Raw genomic sequence first — 25,175 nt, forward strand, 5'->3', positions numbered from 1 at the left:
TCTCATCTTGGTATTCCTGCGCTTCAGGGCGGTGGAAAGCAACTCACAAAGTTCCAGGAAAGTGGCCTTACACATGTGAAAGTTTTGCAGACACTCGGAATCATCCCATATCTGCAACACTATGCGGTCCCATCAGTCTGTGTTTGTTTGCCAGGACCAGAATAGGCGTTCCACTGTATCAACCTGCCCCACTACCGCCATGATGTCCCAATTGCCACAGCCCGTGCTTTCAGGAACATCTGTGTCCATGTCCTCCTCACAATCGTCCTCGTGCTGGCGGCTCCTGGCCAGGTTCTGCACATACTGCAGGATAATGCGCGAGGTGTTTACTATGCTCACAACAGCAGTGGTGAGCTGAGCGGGCTCCATGCTTGTCGTGCTATGGCGTCTGCACAGATAATCCAGGAAAAAAGGCGCGAAATGATTGTCTGCCGTTTTCACGGAGGAAGGGAGGGGAGACAAGTACCCAAAACCACCCGTGACAATGTTTTTGACCCATCAGGCATTGGGAGCTTAACCCAGAATTCCAATGGACAGCGGAGACTGCGGGGACTGTGGGATAACCCACAGTGTACCGCTCCGTGAGTTGATGCTAGCCATGGTATTGAGGATGCACTCCACTGACTAATTTCGTAGTATAGACATACCCATAATGAGCTTACATTGCAATAAGGAAGATGTAGGTTAGACACTAGATATAGGTTAGACACTAGAAAAAACTTCCTAACTATTAGAATAGTTAAGCACTGGACCAAATTACCTCGGGAGGTTGTGGAGTCCCTGTCATTGGAGGCTTTTAAGAACAGGTTAGACAAACACTTGTCTGGGATGGTCTAGATAATATTTACAAGGAGTCTGCTGGCACCTTAAAGACTAACAGATTTATTTGGGCATAAGCTTTCGTGAGTAAAAACCTCACTTCTTTGGATGCATAGAGTGAAAGTTACAGATGCAGGAATTATATACTGACACATGGAGAGCAGGGAGTTACTTCACAAGTGGAGAACCAGTGTTGACAGGGCCAATTCAATCAGGGTGGATGTAGTCCACTCCCAATAATAGATGAGGAGGTGTCAATTCCAGGAGAGGAAAAGCTGCTTCTGTAGTGAGCCAGCCACTCCCAGTCCCTATTCAAGCCCAGATTAATGGTGTTGAATTTGCAAATGAATTTTAGTTCTGCTGTTTCTCTTTGAAGTCTGTTTCTGAAGTTTTTTTGTTCAATGATAGTGACTTTTAAATCTGTAATAGAATGACCAGGGAGATTGAAGTGTTCACTTACTGGCTTATGTATGTTACCATTCCTGATGTCCGATTTGTGTCCATTTATTCTTTTGCGGAGGGACTGTCCCGTTTGGCCAATGTACATGGCAGAGGGGCATTGCTGGCACATGATGGCATATATGACATTAGAGGATGTGCAGGTGAATGAGCTCCTGATGGTGTGGCTGATGTGGTTGGGTCCTCTGATGCTGTTGCCAGAGTAAATATGGGGACAGAGTAGGCAACGAGGTTTGCTACAGGTTTGTGGTGTGGTGTGTAGTTGCTGGTGAGTATTTGCTTCAGGTTGGGGGGTTGTCTGTAAGCGAGGACTGGCCTGCCTCCAGCAACTACACACCACACCACAGAAACACCAACCCAGGAACCTATCCCTGTAGCAAACCTCGTGGGAGTGGCTGGCTCACTACAGAAGCAGCTTTTCCTCTCCTGGAATTGACACCTCCTCATCTATTATTGGGAGTGGACTACATCCACCCTGATTGAATTGGCCCTGTCAACACTGGTTCTCCACTTGTGAAGTAACTTCCTGCTCTCCATGTGTCAGTATATAATGCCTGCATCTGTGACTTTCACTCTATGCATCCAAAGAAGTGAGGTTTTTACTCACGAAAGCTTATGCCCAAATAAATCTGTTAGTCTTTAAGGTGCCACCAGACTCCTTGTTGTTTTTGTAGATACAGACTAACACGGCTACCCCCTGATACTAGATAATATTTAGTCCTGCCTAAGTGCAGGGGACTGGACTAGATGACCTATCAAGATCCCTTCCAGTTCTACATTTTTATGATTCTATACCATGTGTACTCCACTATGACATAATGAGTGAGAAAGATATTCCAGCACCAAGCAGTTTGGGAAGTCTCACACCCTACATTTGGGCTTAATTTAATAACCTATTGTCCTTCTCAGCCATCACTGGAGCTGCATGGCCAGGAAACCAAAAGGAAGATGACATGGGGATTCCATAGTAGATGCAGAGGATAAATCTGGGGGGATCCCAGGTGTGACAAACTGAATTCTTGTTCATTCTGAGGGTTTCAGAACCCATCCAACACCTGGCCGAGCAATTGAAGAAAAACAGCAAGGAAATCCTAAGAGTCCCTTCCCCCTCTTAGTTCCCTAGCCACTCTTGCTAGTTTCATCATTTGGGAGCTAATGCTGCTCTCCCAAAGTTTTGTATGAACACCAGTGGAAGAGGATCAGGCCATTAACGTAACTGTTAGACCTGGCTGACATTTGCTTAATTTCACAAGTTATCAATGAAAAAGAGGGGCATTTTTTGGCAAAAATGTACATGAAATATATTCCCATTTTTAGGCCAATTCCAGTAACTGTAAGTTGGTGGGGAGGTCGGGTGTGGAACAAAAGCAGATGTTTTATTTCCAATGAAACTCCTCAATAAAAACAAATAATAGAAGTCCAGCTACCAGAGGAAAGAGCTTGACTAGGTATGCCTATGACTGTAATTTTTGTAGGTAACTAGTGTGTAGAATTCCCTGAGCAAAATCCCGCTTGGCCAACAGAGGCAGCTGGGTGCAGAGAAGAGTGGACACTGGCACCCTGCTCTAGACTTGGGCAGCTACCACAGTCCCCTGTGCTGCGAAGAAAAGTGTCCTGCAGCAGGCCCAATGCCTCCTAGAGCTCCTGGTGGTGCAGTGCAGATCCACCACAGTACTCAGCATTGAAAGGCACAGCAGAGACTTAAAATGAGCACATCAAACCCAATATAAAGTGTTCAATGGGGGAAGGGGTTAAAATGCCTACACGACCCATTTTTATACATAAAAACTTTATACTGCAGCAGTTTGGGCCATACACTGCTGTTAGTCCATAAGTAGTAATGGGAAACCAATAACAGGATAGGGCCCCAAAATTCTTTGGGCAAAAAGATTCCCTAAATATTTCATATTTGAGAAAAGTTTTGCAGAATACTCGATATAGAGGCTCTCAAGATTTTTTTTTTTTTTTTTTTTTTTTTTTTTTTTTTACAAAGAACTCAATCTCCTTTGAAAAAGAGAAATCTGTCTGCTGAGACGTGACATAATTGATGTAGAAAATGGCTGCATCCTAATAAATAAATATCATGGCAAATATGACTTAAAGCATTTATGGGAAGGTGATATAGTCTGGTCTGGTAAACTGATCTGAAGTATAGACTATTTGAGAGGATTAGAAATACAGGAGCTTGGTTTGCTTCCAACTAGGGAGATTAACGTCAATATTTAAGAGAATGACAATCCACTCACTCAGAAAAGGAAACAAAAATTTCAGTCATCTGAAACAAAATACTAAATTACCTCAACTATTAGAGGATTAGCCAAATAGAGTAAAATATCTCTCTGTTGTTCTTTCTGTGTTTGCATCTGTCAGATGTCATGAAATTGTGGCCCCTCCAGCACTTTTCGGAGCAAAAAAATGTATGCAATTTGAAGCAATAAAGAAGCTGGCTGTTCTTCTGTGGGCAAAGCTAAGTTTTTCTCTCATGGTGGTTTGGCTATTTTATAGTACATTTCTATCCATCTGAGCCTTACCACTAAAAGCTCATACATGCACTGTTATTGTGCAGATACTTACAGTTAATTTCAGGTGCACCTATTAGGTCATGAACATAATTTGATAACTCTTTGAAATGCGTCATGCTGTCGTTAATATTCAATAAAATGACATTTTTTTCTCTAGCTCCATTGAGGATAAATACATTCTATGGTGTGAGGTTTCCACATGAGGGACTTCATCCAATCTCATTTATTTGTTGGAATATATAATTTACTGGGTTTGGGTGGGGAGCGGGGAGACTTTTCCACACAGTGGATGGGTAGAAAACCTTGCAAATGTTGCCCCTAGCAAGGGACTGCTCAGAGTCCCCCCCTCAATAAGTCCTTTCTTATGGCTCTCCTTGAAGAGGGGAAATTACTGCCCCACACAGATCTGTACAAGTGGGAGTGGGAGGGGAAGGAGCAATTTAGAAGAATTAAATTTATACATATCTAACCTTGTAATTAATTGGAAATATTCTGACAAGTCAAAGGTTTAAACAGGTTTTTTTGAACTCTTAAAAGGACGCTTAGCAGGAATTTTAATTACTCAGCCAAAGTCATGCATGACGCACAAATAACACCAAGCATCTGGTAAACTTTAGCAACAAAACGAAGCTACTCTCTAAGACTCAACTTTCCGCTGAACAGAATTCAAGACCTGATTAAGCAAACTTAACCTCAACACGACTTAAGCATGTGCCGAAGTAGTCTGCTGAATCAGGACTTTAGTGATTAAAACATTAGAAGAAATAAATCGAAAGGAATACACTTTCCGAAGTAAAAAGTATTCAGTGTGGCACTTTGTCCATGCCATGGGTACTGTAGGGATAGTTATCCATAGTTATAGTTATCAGTCTCAGCACTCATTTTAATCAGCATCTAACAAAACCTTGCCAAACAGTTTAAAAATTTAGCAGCCCATGCACAAAGTTTACTTGCCCGTGCCTAGCACAATAGGGATGATAATGAAAAAGTGAATATAAAGGTTTTTTATTCATCTACTAAAAATAAATCACTCAGCCATCAAAAATATTACCAGTGAGAAAGAATAGAATTTTGCAAGGCTGTTCTAAAACACATCGCACACTGCTCTCATCAAGATTGCTAACTGGTGACAGCTCTGTGGAGTGAAAGACATGCTTTAATTTCAAACCTCACTGAGCTCTGATATTTAGAGACACTCCTGCTGATACATTTTCAGTATTTCTTTGCACCTTTTTTCGTTTCTTTCCTAGAGACATTCCTAAACACATGAGCTTTGTTTCTGAGAGTTTGCTGGCCATTGCTGCAAACTCCTTACCTGAAAGCCTCTGTACGTGGCATTTGTAATGTCACAAATAGAGAATGTATTGATTTAAATATTTTCATATTTATATAATGGGATGTAGCTACTCCCAGACCAATGCATATAACTTATAAAAGCAACATTTATCGCAGAACTAATAGGAGTTGATCAAAAATTCAGGTTTCTTTGAATTGTTTCAACTTTTCACAAAAAAATAAACAATTTTTGCAAAGTTTTCAGTTTGTTTTTGAATGAATGCTAATTGACACAGTGTCACCTCAAAAGGGCTCAAAAACAACTTCCTCAGATCATAGCAGTAACAGTACATATACACTTCTCCCGTCACCTTCTCAGGCAATGACCTGAGCTATGCCCTGAACGCCAATCAACTCCTGCTTTTTCCACCCAAGAGAAGCAAATTCTAAAATCAAAGACTTCCCCCTTTCTCCCCACCTATGCACACCCTGCTCTTCCCACCCAATTCAAATCTAGAGGCTATCTCCAAGTATCTGTCAGCTATTTGACTGGTTAGGATGGACAACAGGGAGAGAGGTGATCTCTAGAACAAGCTCAAGAGACAGATGAATTATTAATTATTAATATCTTGGGTTTTCAATGAACTATACATCGGTTGTAAAAAATTAGAAAATAAAAAACCTGATAATTCTGGTCTAAATGCTATAAGGAGAATGGTTTCTAAAAGGAATGCTATTGTGCATTTTGCATGAGGAAAACAGATCACAATTAATGCTCCATATGGTTATCTAATCAGATAAGGTTTGAACATCTATACTGATTAAGAAACACCACTGTGGGCTGGTAAGATGATGGATCATAAAAGTTAGACATGAAAATATCCTATTGGTTATTGAGTCCATCTGCTTAAAAGTATAGCTTATAGATTCTCAACAGAAAGTGTATCAGAAAGCATATCAGATCTTGAACTGATTCCATACTTGGTCTTAGCTGACCTTCTACATATTAGTTATAAAAGTATCATGTACTGCTTTCCACTGACATGAATAGGAGTTACAGGCATGAAATTAGTACAGAAAGGGGCCCAACTCTATCAATATCTATATGACCTTAAGTTAAAGACAGCATTTATGTATTTAAACTGGCTGTAAATGCAAAGAAACTTATTGAAATGGCCACACAAGCTAAAAATCATCCATCTTTAACTGAAAAAATCACTTGTAAAAATTAAAGGGGAATAATCACATATGGTGAAATGCATTATTAGAGGGTAAAGTGTTTTCAGTAAGCGTTGCAGACATTCGTTCAAGAACAAAGTATTATGAAAAGCTTTAGTGTTGAATAGGATGGAACTCTGAGAATATTTAATTTTCAGTGTGAGTTTAGGAACCAAATTAACCATTTGTTTTTCAGACCCCTCAGATTTAATCAGGATTAACAATGACCAGACCACTCCTGCTTGTGACTGTTGTCATTGACTACTGGGTTTTCAAGTTAAAGATGGGATTGCTTGGCTTGTACAACAGAACAGAGTAGAGCAGCCCTAATCCAGGGACAATGCTTTCCACCTACAGAAGGGCCTCAAACAAAACCACAGCTTTCAACACTTCAAACTACAGGAAGTTCGGATCTGAATTTTATCGAAGTTCCTTCAGCTGACACGGCTAGCCACAAATGACAGTTACCTTTCCCCCTCAGTTGCTGTGGAGGCACACATGTATCAACCCACGATTCTTCCAAACATTGTGAGACTGACTCAAGCCTGGCTTGCCAAACAGCCCCAACTTCTTCTCACTTCCAGCGTTCTCACCCCAGCAGTCAACTCCTCTACTCTGGGCTTTCACACTACCAGCCCCAAGAGCCTTGGGCTTCCCGTGATGGCTTTCCCCGGGGCCAACTCTATGTTCCCACCTTCAGACTTCTGAAAGAGAAACTACCCCTTCCCCACATTCAACAGCAGGCTTCGCTGAGATTTTTCTCCAGTGAGCCCAGTATCCTCCCCATGCCCAAACGTGGGCTTCCAGGAAATCAGCTCCTGCTAGTGACCCACTCTTAGCTTTTTACTTGGCCCCTCCCCCCACTTGGACACACATGTTCTACTAGGACTTCTGTTCGAAGCCATGAGACAGTGAAAGCCAGTTGCTAAGGAATACATCTCTTACACCCTCACTCTGGAAAGATCAACAGGAAGTACGCACATATTAGTTCTTCAATCATGTTGTAATTTTCTAACACACTAGTTGCTCTAAACAAAACCTAATTACTCCAGTGAAATATCAAGTTGGTAACTCGAGAGAGGCAAAGTTATTAATTACATATTTCATTTTTCTTACAATGCAATTTTCTCCTTCTTTCCTCTTTCATGTCTCTTTATTGCTATTGCTAATATTTCACATGTTCAAGAGTTTTCTCATATATTTAATCTTTACATTCCTACTACACCCAGCAAACAGAAAATGCATCGGACCTATTATTTTAGCCACTTTGAATTACCCCACTTTCCATCTAATAATTGCAGATATTTTTAAGCTGTCTCGCCAGTGAAAAGAAAGATGACTTCTGTTCTTAAAAATAAACAAATCCAATGGAAAAGATCCATCCATTATGAAATCATTCTCTCCAGAAAATATACAACTAGGGTCTCTGGATCCACAGAGGAGATAAGAGGAATATAAATTTTTTTGATTGCTCAAGAGTAAAAGTTTACACCCACATCAGCTACACTGAAACTGAAATAAATAGCTCAGTTCCAATTTTCAGATTTTTTTTAAGCAAAGAAAACAAATGTAAATGGTTAAGTATCATATCTAAAATTTGTGGCAGATATTAATGAGCAGCAGGTATTTAAAAGGGGAAAATAAATCTCACAAAATCAATTATTTAAAATAGCCCAAATATTTTAAAATATTACACAAGAGTGATCACATGTTGATTTTTTTTTAAGCTTTCGAGATTCTATTTGGTACAATAGAGTATTTTAGATAATTAAAAAACAAACAAACAAACAAACAAAACGAACAAGGGGGCAGCCTGAAGATCATTGCAAGATAAAGCAAAAAAAAAAAAAAAAAAGTGTAAAAGCCAAGAGTCCACAAGATATTCACAGCACCTGACACTGGGGAGCCAGCTTTGAAAAGCCTACTCTTTTCACCTAAAACTTGAAACACACCTGAGTCATGGCTGACATGTGAAGAAGTTTGGTGAAATATTTTTTTCTTTTAATTCTCACATCCATCAATGCTATTTGATTTCAATCAAGGATCCTCTGTAATGTAAATTCAACTTCCAAAACACTGCAAGGAAGTCTATTCTCAAGGTATTCCTCCAGCCTGTCTGAAAACAGCAATTACAGTTCTTCTCACAAGAGCCTATTTCTGAAAGATGCCCAGCCCAAGTTCCAGACCAAAAGAGCTTGATACGGTTGGATAGGCTTCTCATAAGCACCTGAGACCTTTGTGTACTTGTATGAACCTTTTAAAGTTTGTCCCATCACGGCTTCATCTGCATTATCATTCATTACAGCAGGAGGCTTGCCAGTTGCTCAGAATACAGTAGATGTCGCTTTCTCCAAAATAGTTGACATATTGTCCTGGAATTGTATAAACATACATCTGCAGAAATGAAATTGCACCAATAGCCCTATCTTCAACTTCAATGGAAGCTGATGAAGAACAGCATCTCTTGGTATATTGCAATATCTGACCTATTATGGGTATAAATGAGTCCCCTAGAAGCAAGCTCAGGTTTGAATCCCCATTCCTGCAAAACTGTACTCTGTGTCCTGCATGGCTGCACAACTGACTGATCAAGGTTCCTTCTTCCTTCCTGTTTTGCACTATATACTGACCAGAAGAGGTCAGTGTGTCTTATGGGCCAGAGGACTCGCATACTTCTTCCTCAGCATTCTTGGAGAACTGTAGGGTTCAGAGTATTAGCAAGGGGATATGAGTTGCTGGTTCAAATCTGATATTGATCAGTAATGATGCAACATTATCATCCAATGACTGTTCAGGAAAACAAAATTTAAATTAGATGCAAAATGAGCTGCAATTACTTATCTGGCATGTTTCACCATGATTAAATTCACTAAAATAGAAAGGACTTGCAAGGTGAAAATTTGCAATACATGTGAGAAACTATTTCCTTTCTCCCCGAATTGTTCTAAAATGTGGTGATACAGCTGATCAGCAAGACTAAGAATAATTGTCCTTATTTTTTTCAAAAAGCAGTTGGAAAAACAATACATAGCACATCATGTATATTAGTTCAATCCACCTATTTGAGGGTTATAACAGTGAAACATAGGTACCATGTCTTCTCTTCATGACCTCTATAGTTACAATAAATTGGATTTGTTGATAGTACACATCTCTCTATCATTAAGGCACGCATTCCAGTTGGCCCTGCTCTAACACGGGTTTATCTCTTTTCTGATCTCTTCTGAAAAAGCCTTTAGTATGGCTTGGTGAATATTATGATTTCAGTAAACCTGGTATATGAATTATACTTTATTAAATGTCACGGTAAAGTGCTCAAGCACTGATGCATGGCCTATTAGTAGCTTTAAGATTTCAACGTTTTGGTGGGACTGCTTCAAAACTAAAGTATGTTTTCTTTGGCTACACTACCACCGTTAGAGGCAATTTTTCTTGACGTTTTAAGAATTGTTTTATGACTGTTTTCTATAAGTAATGTCCATGGAGGTCAAAAAGGAAATTACTGTTCCAGGAACGCTCAGACAGCATCCACCGCAGCACAAAAGACTAAGTTAAATAGCTGCATTCTGGCTAGTCCAATGGTGTGATGATTAACAGGTTGTACTGTCACTTAGGGGCCTCTGGTTGGGAATAGTCTCAGGAATATGGGTTCCCAAGCCTTGGGATTTGGGAATATTTCAATGACTGATATACTCAGCATCCTGGAGGATATACTTTTCCCAGCTTTCAATTTTTCTCCTTTTGCATTTCAGCAGCTACAATTTAAAAAAATTACCAATACCCGTGTGAATGCCTATCCCTGGCTGGGGCCACGGGTCAGATGGCAGAACGACTAGCCCATTAAGTTAAGAGATTATTTTAGAAAGTGATTAATCCATGTTGACTTGGGGCTTCCACAAGAACAGCGATTGTAAATTTACTAACTTCACTCGCAATCAGGAAGCTGTTAAAGGCATCAGGAAGCAGCCAGATAACCAAGGCCATAAAATACTTTAGAAATGAGTGCGAGCCAGGCCTGAGTCACAAAGTGCATATCTGGTTTTGAACTTTTTCCACAGTTCCCAGATGCAGGGCTTTTGTTCAGCCCAGAGAGAAGCTCCAGCTGCGAAGTTCAGAGTGGGATCAAAACTTTTTCAAGGCTCAGGGCTGGCCCTATCCTTGGTTTTGGGTCTGGCCCATCTCTAGAATGAATCAGAAATACTGTCAGGTCTATGCAGTTATTTCGGCACGCTCATATTACAGCAGGAACCTGGGCTTTTTGTTATGCATTCATTGCAGACACTGTGTGAGAAAACATTAGAGCTAGTATTATTTACTGAGTGCCCAGAAGACAGCCAGATGCTTCACTAATAAAAAGAATACATATCCCTACCTGAAAGAGTTCACGCAGTGGTGGGCAACCTGCGGCCTATCAGGATAATCTGATTGCGGGCCGCAAGACGTTTTGCTGTCGTTGACCATCCACAGGCATGGCCCCCCTATAGCTCCCATTGGCCAGGAGCTGCATGGGGCCATGCCTATGGACGGTCAACATCAGCAAAATGTCTCGCAGCCTGCAATCAGATTACCCTAATGGGCTGCATGCAGCCCACAGGTTCTGCACCACTGGTTCACAGTCTAAATAGATAAAACAGACAAAGGAGAAGGGAAAGGGAAAGAGCACAGAAGCAAAATGATTGAGGTGAAGTTTGGCTCATGTCTTATTCAATTCTCCCTCCACCACCACCCCCTTTACCTCGTGATCTGCCGTCTCTTGCAATGACAGCTGATTAGAAAAAGGGGAAAGGCGGGTAGGGCGGAGACAAAAATGTTTCTGAAATTTAGTCTCTCACCAATTCTTCCTGTCATGTGTTTTTAAGCCAACCAGCCCTCCCATCCCCAACAGTGCCCTTATCTCCAATATCTCAGTCTCCCTGTACTCCAGGGGTAGGCAACCTATGGCACGGGTGCCGAAGGCGGCGCACGAGCTGATTTTCAGTGGCACTCACACTGCCCGGATCCTGGCCACCGGTCCGGGGGGCTCTGCATTTTAATTTAATTTTAAATGAAGCTTCTTAAACATTTTTAAAACCTTATTTACTTTACATACAACAATAGTTTAGTTATATATTATAGACTTATAGAAAGAGACCTTTTAAAAACCTTAAAATATATTACTGGCATGCGAAACCTTAAATTAGAGTGAATAAATGAAGACTTGGCACACCACTTCTGAAAGGTTGCCGACCCTTGCTGTACTCCTTCCCCATCATAGACTTTGAACTGAGTGTAAAAGGAATACAAATTTAGAGGCCAAGCCAAAAAAGTGACTATCCAATACCTTCGTTGGTAACAAGGCATCTAAAAATGGGTAAACATTCTAGCTGGAGTTGGAGGGAAAGGTGGGCAATGGGATTTAGGCTTCTAAGTGCCTAAAACTCTTTTGAAAATGAAATGTAAGCATTGCACCACTGAGTGCCACAACATTTAAATACCTTTAGAAATCTGAGCCTTAGTTCTTACAATGGGACTATACACTTGATTAAGCCAAGCAGGATTTAGCCCATTTAATTGTAGACACTTATGAAGGTGATAATGATGAAAATACTGGAGTTGAATATTTGCTGGCTTAAATCAGAATGACATTAAAAGCATTAATGTTTTAATGGCTCCGCATTTGATTGTAAGTCAGTGGAGTGGACCAGTAAAGCTCATTCAATTACTGAATGAATTCCAGCGCATCTCACAATCCTGTGACTAACCTTGAGAAAGTATTTCAGGATTCACGGATGAATAAGGTGTGTGTGTGTGGAAATGTGTATGTTACGTCTCTCCTTGGACTTCAGAAAAGATTCTGAATGAGTATAGCTAGGGAAAAAGCCAGAATCCCCATGTGACAGGTTCGGTCACAGATCACCTTGGGACTGTCACCTGATGTGCTGAAATTACCTCTGAGCCCATTTTCCCTGACAGCATGGGACTCCAGAACCCTGCCTTGTTGAGCCAGACATGCTAGCCTGCTGCAACACAGCACACCCCAAAGCTGCAGGCTTTAATTGAAAACAGCTCAGACAGGTTACCTGTCTCCAGCACCCAGACACCCAGCTCCCAATGGGATCCAAACCCCAAATAAATCCATTTTACTCTGTATAAAGCTTGTATAGGGTAAATTCGTAAATTGTTCACCCTCTATATCACTGATAGAGAGATATGCATAGCTGTTTGCTCCCCCAGGTATTAATCACTTACTCTGGGTTTATTAATAAACAAAAGTGATTTTATTGAGTATAAAAAGTAGGATTTAAATGCTTTCAAGTAACAACAGACAGAACAAAGTAAGTCACCAAGCAAAATAAAGCAAAAATATGCAAGTCTATACCTAATACATTAAGAAACTGATTACACGTAATATCTCACCATCAGAGATGTTCCAATAAGCTTCTTTCACAGACTAGACTCCTTCCTAGTCTGGCCCCAATCCTTTCCCCAGTACAGTCTTTGTTAGATCCAGCAGACATCTCAGGTGGTAAGCAGGGGTTTTCACATGTCTGGCCGTCCCTTTTGTCCTGCTCCTCCCCCTATTATAGCTTTAGCACAAGGCAGGAATCTTATCTGTTCTTGTCCCCACCTCCGCCTCATCAATGGAAAAGTACAAGGATTAAGATGGATTCCAGTATCATGTGACATGGTCACATATCACTGTAAGATCCCTAGTCTCCATTCTTCCTGGGTTGGCCCACACATACACAGGAAGGCATGCAGGTAAATAAACCATTTACAACCAATGGTCCTAGTCAATGGGAGCCATCAAGATTCTAAACCACCATTAATGGCCCACACTTTGCATAATTACAATAGGACCTCAGAGTTATACTTCATATTTCTAGCTTCACATACAAGAATGATACATGCACACAAATAGGAGGAATATATTCAGTAGGTTATAACCTTTGTTAGGATACCTTACAAGAGACCGTTTGCATACAGTATATTCCAGTTACATAATAGTCACACTCATAAGCATATTTCCATAAAACATATGGAGTGCAACGTCACACCCCACACAGTGATAAAGGGGAAAATATACCCTTAAAATGTGAACCTCAAAATTGTGACATTCTGTGAAAGCCAGGAGACAGTGAGGAATAAATATTTCCTTATATGGAATGCACTGTGACATACTATCTCAAAGGTGGATTTAATATTACCTATTGTTGATCTAGTCCCACACAGAGGTCAGATGTCTATACTGGTATGCTCAGAAAAGCTGTATTTGGTGACAGGCTTACTCAGTCATAGGCTGTTATGTTAACTTGGATCAAATAATTCAAGCAAAGTGTCAATACATTCATTTGCAGAATAAAAACGCTGTTCAAAGGGACTTTCAGGATATCGGACTTCATTTCTATACAGTTAGAAGTCTGAGCTACTACTGGATTAGAAATGTCACTCACAAGAAATCAGATTGAAAATGCAATAAACACAGTCAAAAAAAGAAGAAAAAGGAAAGCTTCTGAATATAATGCTATTCCTGCTGAATTCATAGTAAGAGCTGGTGAGAAAGGCACTAACATCTTATATTAGGTTTGTGGGACAAGTCAGAAGATCAGGAAATTGCTTGAATGACTGATTGCTCTGTCGAGGAAAGGGGATCAGCATGAGAACTAGAATGACGTTGTTGATCATGTGAGAAATGGATCATCGTATAAGATACTGTCACAACACACACACACGCACGCAGAGACTGATTTGTGGAAAACACATGATCAGGTGATCTTGAAAGCCAGATTTCAAGAGGGAGCTGCAAATACACTGCACATGACCATTTCACAAGAGCTACGATTTTACTTCTGTGAGGGGGCAATATTAGAACATGACTCAAAGGATGAATCACAGACATAAGAAATAGTGGATGTGTTTTGTCATATACATAAAATCTTTTCATTCAGTGGGTCAGGTTAAGCTCTGCACCATTTTATTGGAATGGGATTTACTCCTCCTGGTGTACAGGTTTAATCACAACTGAAAAGAAGTTAGAAAAAACAGGAGACCAATGTTAAATGGGGAGAATGAGTTCAGAAGTCCATTACTTAGTTCGCTACAGCAGTTCTTAACCTTTACGTTTTACTCCTGATGGAAATGATGACGGCATTAGCACTGGTGGAAGCAAGTGCTGCAATCTACTGTATCTTGCTTGATGTCCTTAGCAGCAGATCTGAGAAATGACTTCAGAAACTCTTACAACAAGTAGCCAAAGCGGCTATAAGTTTTGGACAACATCTGAAGATACAAAGAAACCTACTTAGTGCATAAGAAGTTGCATATCCCAAACAGCATAAAAGTTGGTAACTATTAGGTTAAAAAAGTAAGGGGAGCTGCTACGTGGACTCCAGAGTTTGTGTGTGCCATGGAAATTTCTGACACTATATAGAACAACAATAATGGGGAAGTTAATCACTATCATGCATATCAACCATTAGAACAATGCATTTTCCAAACTGCCAAATACTTGCTTTGAAAAATGTATCCATGTGTCTGCAGTATCCAAAGGGTAAGGAGGTTTACTATGGAGTGTGTACCACTCATGAAATTAAAGATCATTTGGGGCCTAATCCAAAGTCCACAGAGAAACTCTATTGACTTCAGTGGATTTTGATGGGGGGGAAAACAGCACTGGTTGCTTCTGCCAACACCATTTTGGCCTACTGCTATGTATTGCCATGACAGCTGGATCATTATGAACAAGAACTGAGAGGGAATATCATGGACAAAGGGATGTTGTGCATTGCTGTAGATAATGAAGTTAAAGTGGTTGGAATATTTTGGGTAGATATCATTTAGTAATGGAAACCACTTGGAGGAGGGGATGCTGGACAAAATGAGAGTGGATTGGTGATAGAGTAGCATTCAACATGTGCAACAGCGAGGGTTCCGACAGCAGTCTGTGCCCTCAGAAATTAAGATGGCATTTGATAAGTATAATGCTAATTGTTGTTTTTTGCAATATACAGAATGTGCCAACCACAGCAACTGCTTACATGGAAAAGTAATGTTAAGAAAGTATTTAATATATTTTTAGCAGCTTTAAATGAAATTTATCAGCTGGAAACAAAGTTGAGAGCCAGCACTACGGCTCCCATCCAAAACCCATTGAGATCAATGGGAATCTTTCCATTGACTTTGATTGGCTTTGGATTAGGCCAGCTCTCCACCGGCCACACCATCACAGGCCACAGCTTGGAACCACTAGTTTAACTATTTTCTGGAGTCACATTAAAGGGTTGCCTCATTTTTCTTCAGTAAACTCTCAATTACTACAATGACAAAATCAGTCTGGGAAATTAGAAGTTTGCAGGAAAAAAGATCATGCCTATGAAACAAGTTTCTCAAGGCTGAGAATTTCTATGCAGCAGAAGAGAGAGATAATGGGAAAGGATTTCCATGCTTTTTCAATACAGCTATGACATTACATGTATAACCTCTATCTTAAGTCACATTTTAATAGAGATGGAAAAGAGACTGCTGGAGGGAAATTTAAGTAAGAGTTTGATACAGAGGGCCAAATTTAGACCTGACATTAGTGACTACAACTCCAGTGAAGTCAGTGTTTATGCCAGAGCTAAATTTGACCTCTATTTATACTTTCTAGCATAATAAGGGATATACAAAAGATTCATCATCATAAGTACACTCAGTGATGGGGGGAAAGATCTGAGAAAGAATTCTAAGGAGAAAAACAAATTTGGAATTATGGTTCAATCAAGAGTATGAAACCCATTCTGTAGACAGGGCATTATTACATTTTTAATTACAGTCTGTGTACAAAGTTCTGGTTATATACTACCCTAAATCCACACTCATCTCCCCCTTGTGATAATTAAAGGAACAAACACCTGTCAGGGATGGTCTAGATAATCCTTAGTCATGCCTCAGTGCAGGAGACAGGACTAGATGACGTTGAGGTCCCTTCCAATCCTACATTTGTATGATTCTATGAAATATCACGGGCAGAACACGGTGTCTTTCTGTAGTGACTAAATTTTTAGATTATTATAAGAATATTATATTTTAGCTTGGTTACGAAAAGTACTGTTCTGTTCATAGAATCGTAGAATTGTAGGTCTGGAAGGGACCTCAAGAGGTCATCTAGCCCAATATTTAGCATTTGCATTCAGCATTATTTAAAGGGAAAAGTGATTCAAGGCCTTTTTAGGAATGCCACTATTTCTGTATTTGTTTGTGTGTCCATTGGTTTGTGGATTTACTACATTTGTGGTACATGCATGGACAAAATATATGCTCTCTTGTTTGCCTTAGTGATGTGATAACCTGAACTGGAGAGTGGCATCATCAGGTTTCAGAGCTTAGAATGATTGAGATATATGAGACCAGGTCACAACTATTTTAGGAGGTGCTGTTTCAGGCTGCCTAAAATGGTGTTACATTATTTCATATCGGGAAGATTACCTCTGTAGCCCAGCGGTTCTCAAACTGTGGATCAGGACCCCAAAGTGGGTCATGACTCCATTTTAATGGGGTCGCCGGGGCTTAAACTTGCTGAAGCCAAAGTCCAAGCCCCACCGCCCAGAGCTAAAGCCCTCAAGCTTAAGCAACCCACAGGGTGGGGGGGCTCAGGCTTCAGTCCCCCTTCCTGGGGTCTTGTAGTAATTTTCGTTGTCAGAAGGGGGTCTTGGTGCAATGAAGTTTGAGAAACCCTGATGTAGCCTCTAGGTATAGGTACTTGCTGGGTAAGGCATGGGTATAAGTTAAGGCAGTAATGTAATGAGCCTCCAAGGCCTGTAAGACAATAGCTTAACTAAACAAGGCATACGGCCCAAAAGCCTTATCACAAGCTGCTAACCAGGAGGAACCCTAGATCATAAGATATCACAAGATAAAATGCTGTAATGACTAAACAGCTGAGAGGTAACCACAAGATGCTATTTTATACCAGCTTGGGATATTTTAAGTTAGGAACATCAGCAGATGTCTGACCACAAGAGTGCCATGCTAAGTAATTGACATATAATCTAATAAACTTGATGTAAATGGGATAGTAACTTATGGGAAAAAGGCATCCCAACAACATTAGCAGGGTGAGGAAATACAAACAAGGAAAAGGGGATGAAACCCCTGATGAATATGCATTAGGCATACTGGCATTAGCCAAACACATTATAGAAGTTGTATCCTGGCCTTTGTGCCAGGAGAGATGTAGCTCTTGGGAGATGCCAGGGTGATGGTGACAAGGAAAACGATGAGGAGGAGGAAGATAATGACTAACACTTCAGGTTGCTCTGTAAGGGATGGCATGAGTGTATGAATGCTCAGACGCTCAATCTGTATCATCTCTATCTAACTTGCTGGGCTGGAGAGTTTCTGACTTTCTAATTGTGTTAATAAAACTAATGCAAATTAGGAAGGTTTTTTCTCAGTATGAGTGTTGCAACCATGGCACATCAGGGCTCCCAGAAGGGCCTGACCTTGAGACAAGAACCTACCAAGCCTGAGATTGTTAACTGAGAATTCTGAAGTGATCAATATAATTAATACTCCATCAATATAACAGACAACATCTCCATGACATAAAGGCTAGACTTCTTTTCATTCTGAAAAATCTCAGTCTCTGACAGGGCTTAATCAATTCACTGGGAGCTTGACCCAGCACTCATGTAAACATGGTTGAAGATGTTCTAGTAAAGTCTGTTATAAGGATGCTCCTTACTTCCGAATTAATTCACTACCTTGTTCAAACTAATTCATCCCTGTGCAGCAATAGTTGTGGAGATGCTAAAACTATTGATTGTTTGGCTATTAATCCAATATATACTTTGGAAACAACTGCATTACACATTAGACTTGTGGCAGAGATCTTTCTTCCTGTACTTCTTCCTTAAATCTCATGAATGAATGAAAGAATGACTGTCAGGAATTTTATGGCTATTTAATACTTTCAGGAAAGAATGAGAGGCAGCCCAATACAGAAAAGGCAACAGGAACAGAGTGGATCTATCATATCTTGATCGTTGCTAATGGTAGTTGCCCAAATAGATTAAATCATGGCATTTTTAAAAAAATGTCGCAATAAAAATATGGTGTCTTGGTCCAGGACTAGGTGCTACCATAATACAAATAATAATGGATACCAAAAACAACATGGCTGCCTTCCTCTCCAGCCAGCCCAGCCTGATGTTATAACATCCTCCTAGTACAACCATATTCTTGAAGTTGCCTACCACACAGACTTCTCTTAATTTGGAATAGCCTTGTTCATGGATGGATAATTTATTTTTTAAATATGTATAAAAAACAAATTAGTCATGGAGAGTGAGGCAACCAAAACTTGGGCCAAGTCCATAGGTCCTTATTCAGTTTTCGTTCAACCCACAGTGAGGCTGTAAGAACATCATTTAGTCTAAGTTCAACATTAAGGGTGAAATTCACTTCCACTGCAGAGACATAGCACAAGACCTATGCACTGCTTAAACCCCACTTACACCCCCTGGGCCTTGTGCTGGCTATCTGCAGGGGTTGTATATTACCCTAAATGAATATGGACCAAAGAACTTTATTTCTAGCCATATTGCCTCTCAGCCAGACACCAATTACTTGAGAAGTTTAAATTAGAGAAAAGGCAGGAAATAAATATGTAAAATGTTTTGTCTACTGTGAAACCAATTACACCCCCCAAACTTGAACTTTTGTACAAATACCAGGGGTGTTTTCCATGGCAATGAAATAAAGTGCAATCCATCAGAAAGCACTTTACTGATACTCTTTGCAGGATGGTTTGTAATATCTCTTTTTGACCATCATTTTCTATTAGTAAGTACTACAATGGGATTTCTAGTAATATGTCTAATTAAGTTTCCTATTTAATCTTTGTTAATCTTCTTTTATCCCTCTCAGAAAAGTGAACAATATACACATTGGTCATATTACCAAAACTTGCTCCAATGTACATGGCTTCATTTTAATCCCTACATATAGGGAATTACTTCTATGTTCCAATTACCCACTGCATCCTAAGAACTCATTTGGTCAGAAATACATGACCAGGCTAGGGTTACCATACGTCCGATTTTTCCCGGACATGTCCGGCTTTTCGCCAATCAAACCCCCGTCGGGGGGGGGGGAATTGCCAAAAAGCCGAACATGTCTGGGAAAAATACCAGCCGGGCACTTCCTCTCCCGCGGCTGCTCTGCTCCTCCCCGGACTCAGACTTCGGCTCTGTTTAAGAGCCAAGCTGCCCGAGCCAGCGCTACCGGCTTCGGGCAGCCCCCATGCCTCCGGACCCCAGCCGCCAGAGCAGAGCAGCTGGAGCTAGGGAGGAGAAGTGCCCGGCCGGGGTCCAGAGGCATAGGGACTGCCTGATGCCCGAGTGCTACCGGCTTCATGGTTTGCTGGGCAGCCTCCAGACCCTGCACCCCGGGCTGGGCGCTTCCCCTCCCGGGCTCCAGCTGCACTGCACTAGCGCTCGGGCAGCCCTTTTCGCGTGGCTGGGCGGGAGGAGGGGGAGTTAGGGCGGGGACTTTGGGGAAGGGGCGGGGAAAGGGTGGAGTTGGGGTGGGGCCAGAGGTGGGAAAGGAGAGGGGCTAGGTCCCGTGGAGTGTCCTCTTTTTTTATTTTTTAAATATGGTAACCCTAGACCAGGCTATGTTTTCAAACATTACTTGCGGTATGTCAGACTTTCCAAGAACACATAGCTAGCTTATTTTCAGCTGTATTTGTTTGGGTTTTTTAAAACAGACACACAGGCCAGACCATGGCTCTTTTTAAGGTTGCTTGGCGCTGCTCCAGTTGCATAAAACACACTTAGAATTGCTCAGCTGGCTACCCAGTGTAGGGGGCATTTCAGAGTTATGGACAGGGAAGCGTGGCTGAAGCACAGCAGAATGGCTCCTGGCGGGCAGTTGCAGCTTGGGACAATTTTGAGCTAACTCGAGGCTGTTCTCAGTCATTCTGGGGCCAAAGAAGCTTCCAGCTAGCCCTGGGATTTGGGAGTGGAAGAGAAGAGATGTAGTTCTGATGCAGCTCAGGTGCTAGCCTAGAGACCTTAACATATTTGTTTTTTCCTACCTTCTGCCTGTTTGCATTTTACATCTAGTAAACTGTTGTACACTTGCCCTGCCCGACAGTCGAAAAATTAGTTAAAGAATGTGTGCCCTGAGCTTCATATTTGGACTGAAATGATAAATATGTATATAACATTGCTTCAGTATTATTTCACTGGGCTGATGGAAGAACAGTTGAGCTGTTTTAGTAAACGCTGTTTATTTTATTTTTCTACAATGGAAACACTGTTCTCCAGGTAAAAAGGTATCATCCTATATTTTTCCTACTACTGTATTTTGCTTTTGCAGCCACAGCATAGGTGCTGACTTTTAATTTCTCAGCACGGCATGGGAAAGGGTTTTCAATTAGCCTTTGATCTGGGGGTCAGGAGGTCCCTGCAGCCTCCAGCAGCTACAGGGGGTTAGATGCTCTGTAGTCCAATTTGGAGCTCCTTTGATGATTGTTTTTTCATGCCTAAAGAACTCTTCTGCTTTTGAATGGTGCTTTTTGACTGCTGCAACCTTATTACTATGATTCTTTTTGGTTAAGAATACCAATCATTTTTACCACCTTTCTCTAACAGTTAACCATTTTGAGTAAATTGTGCCCATTTCAACGTGGGAAAGTAACAGGTTACCTCTGTCTCCACTTTAATAAAAATCATTGTGAGTTAACCCAGCATGCTGGGGGGGGGGTTACTTTAAAAAAGGGGGGCACTTTGTGCTCTAATAAATTATCCCTTGGCGCTCTCTCTTCCCTTTGAATTTTTAAAAAAAAGTAAAATTAACTATGTGGGCTGTTCTAACTGCCCTTTAAATTGTCAAAATGCCTAAAAGATATATGACCACACAGCCTATTCTGATAGTGCCAATAAGGCAGAACAGAGCCTCAAGGCCTCCAGTCCTTTCAGATCAGTATATCTCTGTCCAAGACACTAGACACAGGATGTAAGTCGGTGTCTTGTTTAATTTTTTTTTTTTAAAGACAAAAATTGCAACCCTGGTAGGCCAGGCCAGGCCAGGCCAGGCCAAAAACTGCTTTTTATTTGGTTAAACAGTCGTAACATTAAATAATATTTGTGGCACCTTAGAGACTAACAAATTTATTAGAGCATAAGCTTTCGTGGACTACAGCCCACTTCTTCGGATGCCACGAAAGCTTATGCTCTAATAAATTTGTTAGTCTCTAAGGTGCCACAAGTACTCCTGTTCTTCTTTTTGCGGATACAGACTAACACGGCTGCTACTCTGAAACCTGTCATTAAATAATATTGAGACTTACGTAGACCAGTGAGCATCAAACTTGGGACACTTTATGCTGGGAAATCAAGGAGTTAGAAATGGAAAAACATGGGAGGTCATCTACTCCATTCCCTTACCTATGCAGGACTGTTTCCTACTGAAATTTCTCAAGAGCCTAGCTTCTTGGGGTTTGCCTTTTATATCCAATACTGCCCACTTCAGAAGTTATGATTTCCCAAATAGTTCTTTCCTGTTCTAAACACAGGGGAAATATGTGGTGTTGAGACAATGCTGCACGGTAACTATTAGCAAATGCTGAACTTTTAATGGGGACAACTGAACTTTTAGGTAACACATTCCTTTTGTCTCACTTTGTCATTGCTGCTTAAGCAAGATGTATGTAATTAGATTTTTCCACCTAAATCAATTCCCTCCTGCCCTTCAATCATGTTTCATACTGCTCTAAGAATTCCCTTAGCAATCATGGTGCCTTCAAGGGAGAGGAGAAGGACTCAAAGTCCATGCTATTCTTTGCCACCAACATCACACATGGCCTGCCTTTATCTAAAGAATCTATACACTTATCTTCAACATTTCTAAGGTGCCTTAACTGTGTATGAATTAGGGCATGATTTCCTTTTCATTCTCCTTTCCTCCTGATTGAGTTCAGAAGAGTCTCCAGGCATCTTCTGAGACAAAACTCACCATTCAGAATCTCACAGGAGGATAGGGTGACCAGACAGCAAGTGTGAAAAATCGAGACTGGGGTGGTGGGTAATAGGAGAATATATAAGACCCAAAAATCGGGACTGTCCCTATAAAATCAGGACATCTGGTCACCCTACAGGAGGAGAGAAACTATGCAAAATATCAGTGGCTTTGAAGCCACAGATACTCCTAGGTATCTTCCCATCATGGGGGGCTGAGAGCACAGCCCATGGCCAATGATCCTGGAAGAAATTCATCACAATCCATACAGATCGTGAAGCAAGGACACAAACAGTCACTCTCTCAATGGTCCAGCCAAGCTTTCCATTCCTCAGCTGGTAGTACAGCCCCTGACTAGACAGACATAGGCTCCCCAAACTATGGTCGCCTTCCCTTGTGGGGAGCTGAAGTTGTGGGCCCCAAACTACAGTTATTTTTAGCACCTTTAATCCTCTGAGAGTAATTCAAGCACTCCAGGAAAGCGTTCCATGTAAATGGCCTGCTCTCTCACAACCAAGCATGCTCCCACCAGTCTCTGCTGCATAGTAGTTATGCAGAAGAATTTCTAAGAGATACTGAAAGGTAGGATGACCAGATAGCAAGTATGAAAAAATCAAGATGCTGTTTTTTCGGGAGGGGAGGGGTATAGTTCCATATACAAGACAAAGCCTTTAATATCATGGTTTAATTGTATATTTAGGGAAAAGAAATAAATTCTTAAAGAGCCAGGAATCAAAAGCTAGATTAATTCCTGGCCAAATAGCTATCCTCTCATCCTGATATATCAGAGAGTCCATCACAACACAAAAGAAAATGATTAGTGTAATCTAAGGAGTCACAGAACTAACAATAACCTGCTGAGGCAAAAATGATCCCTCATTCCTACCTCCCCACGTGCTGTATTACAGTAAAATAGAATACAAAAACAGCATTCATCCACACATATCTCAACAGAGTCCAATAAAGTCAGACTATAGAGCGGCACATGCTAGTTCAGAGAATTTGAAAGGGAGGCAATCTGACAAATGTTTAATACACTGAAACATGATAGCTACCTATATAATACTGTCATGGCTGGAAACCATGGCATCTCAGAAGTTGCTGATGGGAATGAACGAATTCATTGTTCAAAATAAATATATTTGTCGTTAAACATTGTCATAGTGTTTCTCTGTAGTACAGGTTTTCCAGTTTAGAGATTAAATTAATTTTTGCACTACAGGCCAGGATGGTGGATAAGTATCATAAAACATTTTTGATATGTCCTGACTTGGGGATAGACCTTAAATGCTGATTGTGGTGAATTAGTCCTTTATGGAGTTCCATGGACACACATTCACTTTTGAAAAGATATATGAATAGTGGACTGTTAATAAGTTCTTTGACACCTTGGAGATGTTTTTCTTCAGATGGTTTAAACAAAATGGGATTTTAAATACCAAGTTAACTGTGCCTCATCTTCATTCTGAACACAGATAAAGCAATTCTATAGCTTCACTGTTTTCAGAAACTACTATCCTCAGTGGAACAGACCAAAAACACTTCTTGGGTTTTGCTCATTTTCATAGAGTTTAAAATAATAGCTATCCGCTGGTTATTTGTGAGCTTTGGTTATGAATAACCACCAGCTGCTTTTGCAAGTTCTATCTGTATGCTGGAAAAGTCAGATAATTATGTGTTATGTCTGCCCATACACAAAGATTATGATCCTGTCTCATACTTTCAAGTCCAGCAGACCTTTATTTTTTAACAAAACAAGGAAGAACAAAGGTAAAGTCTCCACAAGAGTGCATAGCATCGCTTCTCTATAAATAGCTGCATCTGAACACAAAATGGCAGCTGCCTCTTTTCATTTATTCACCTCAGTCAGCCAGAATTCAAGTCCACATTCAAGTGAAGTCTTGGGTTAAAATCAGAAGAAATCCAGAATTTGGCCTTGAGATCTCTTGCCCACAATGAGATTTAAAAATATGTTTAAAAATCTGAGCTAGTAAATGAGATTTGAGGTTTACAGGATAAGCACAATAATCTTGTGTGCTCATTTCAGAGCTTTCTTTATGACTTGAACTTTCATAGCCAGCTGGAGTTCACCCTTTTCAAAGTCTGTTAAGGATTTATGAAAAACATGAAATATGAAAAACAGCTCTGACTCACTTTGGAGTTCATAGTTACCTCCAACATTCTGCCTTTATCAAGGCAATGCCTTTTTTTTTGCTGCTGCGACCCCAGGAAAAAACATATCCCATCCTCAAAATATCCTTTAAAATCCAGAGCATAGCAACAAGAGTAAACTGTAGTCACTTAGCTTTATCTAGATTGTGTGACAAGGGACATTTTAAGTAATTCGAGCAATAGCTAAAAAAGATCTTGGAAGTAAAATGGTATAAATCTAGCTCAGCGAAATTGGTTTACTTTCCTAAAATTCAGTTTTAGAAGTCCTTATATCATTGCTAATTCCAGACTTATGCATTTCAGCATCTTTACACTGAGACTTCCAGCACTGTAATCATTTTACTAAAAGAACTGACGCCCTTCCAATACATGGCTGTATTATGCATTGTACTACATAGACTGCAACACGCCAAGAAAATGCTTTCAATAGTATTTATACCACAACTTTTACAAATATGGCAATGATCAACTCAAAGCATGATGTGGAGGATGATTACATTTAAAGCAATTTAACATGTTGTAACAAAGCTACATTTAATGGAGTGGCATTAAATGAAACTTTTATCTAACAGCAGTATAGAGGTGAAGACTTAGGACCCGATCTTTTAAGCTTTAAGTAGATAAGTAACATTTATTTGTGTGAGTAGTCTCACTGAAATAAGACAACATAATTTGGTGAGTAAGGGTCGCAAGATTGGGCCCTAGAATTCACTTTGCTTTAAAACA

General features: G+C 40.5%; 1 protein-coding gene across 2 annotated transcripts in view; it reads right to left on the reverse strand.

The window, feature by feature from the left end:
* Positions 1-25,175, reverse strand: part of ROR1 (receptor tyrosine kinase like orphan receptor 1) — a 256,201-nt gene that overhangs the window by 115,163 nt on the left and 115,863 nt on the right. The window contains exon 1 of one of the 2 annotated variants that reach the window (XM_034778854.1): positions 8,521-8,608. The exons of the other annotated variant lie outside the window; for it this stretch is intronic. Coding sequence (XP_034634745.1) covers positions 8,521-8,593 — 73 coding nt within the window. The 5' untranslated portion in view covers positions 8,594-8,608. Of the gene's footprint in view, positions 1-8,520; positions 8,609-25,175 lie in introns of those variants that run through there. 2 annotated transcript variants of the gene reach the window in all.

Source organism: Trachemys scripta, chromosome 8 (assembly GCF_013100865.1).
Source record: "Trachemys scripta elegans isolate TJP31775 chromosome 8, CAS_Tse_1.0, whole genome shotgun sequence".
Classification (NCBI taxonomy): Eukaryota; Metazoa; Chordata; order Testudines; family Emydidae; genus Trachemys; species Trachemys scripta.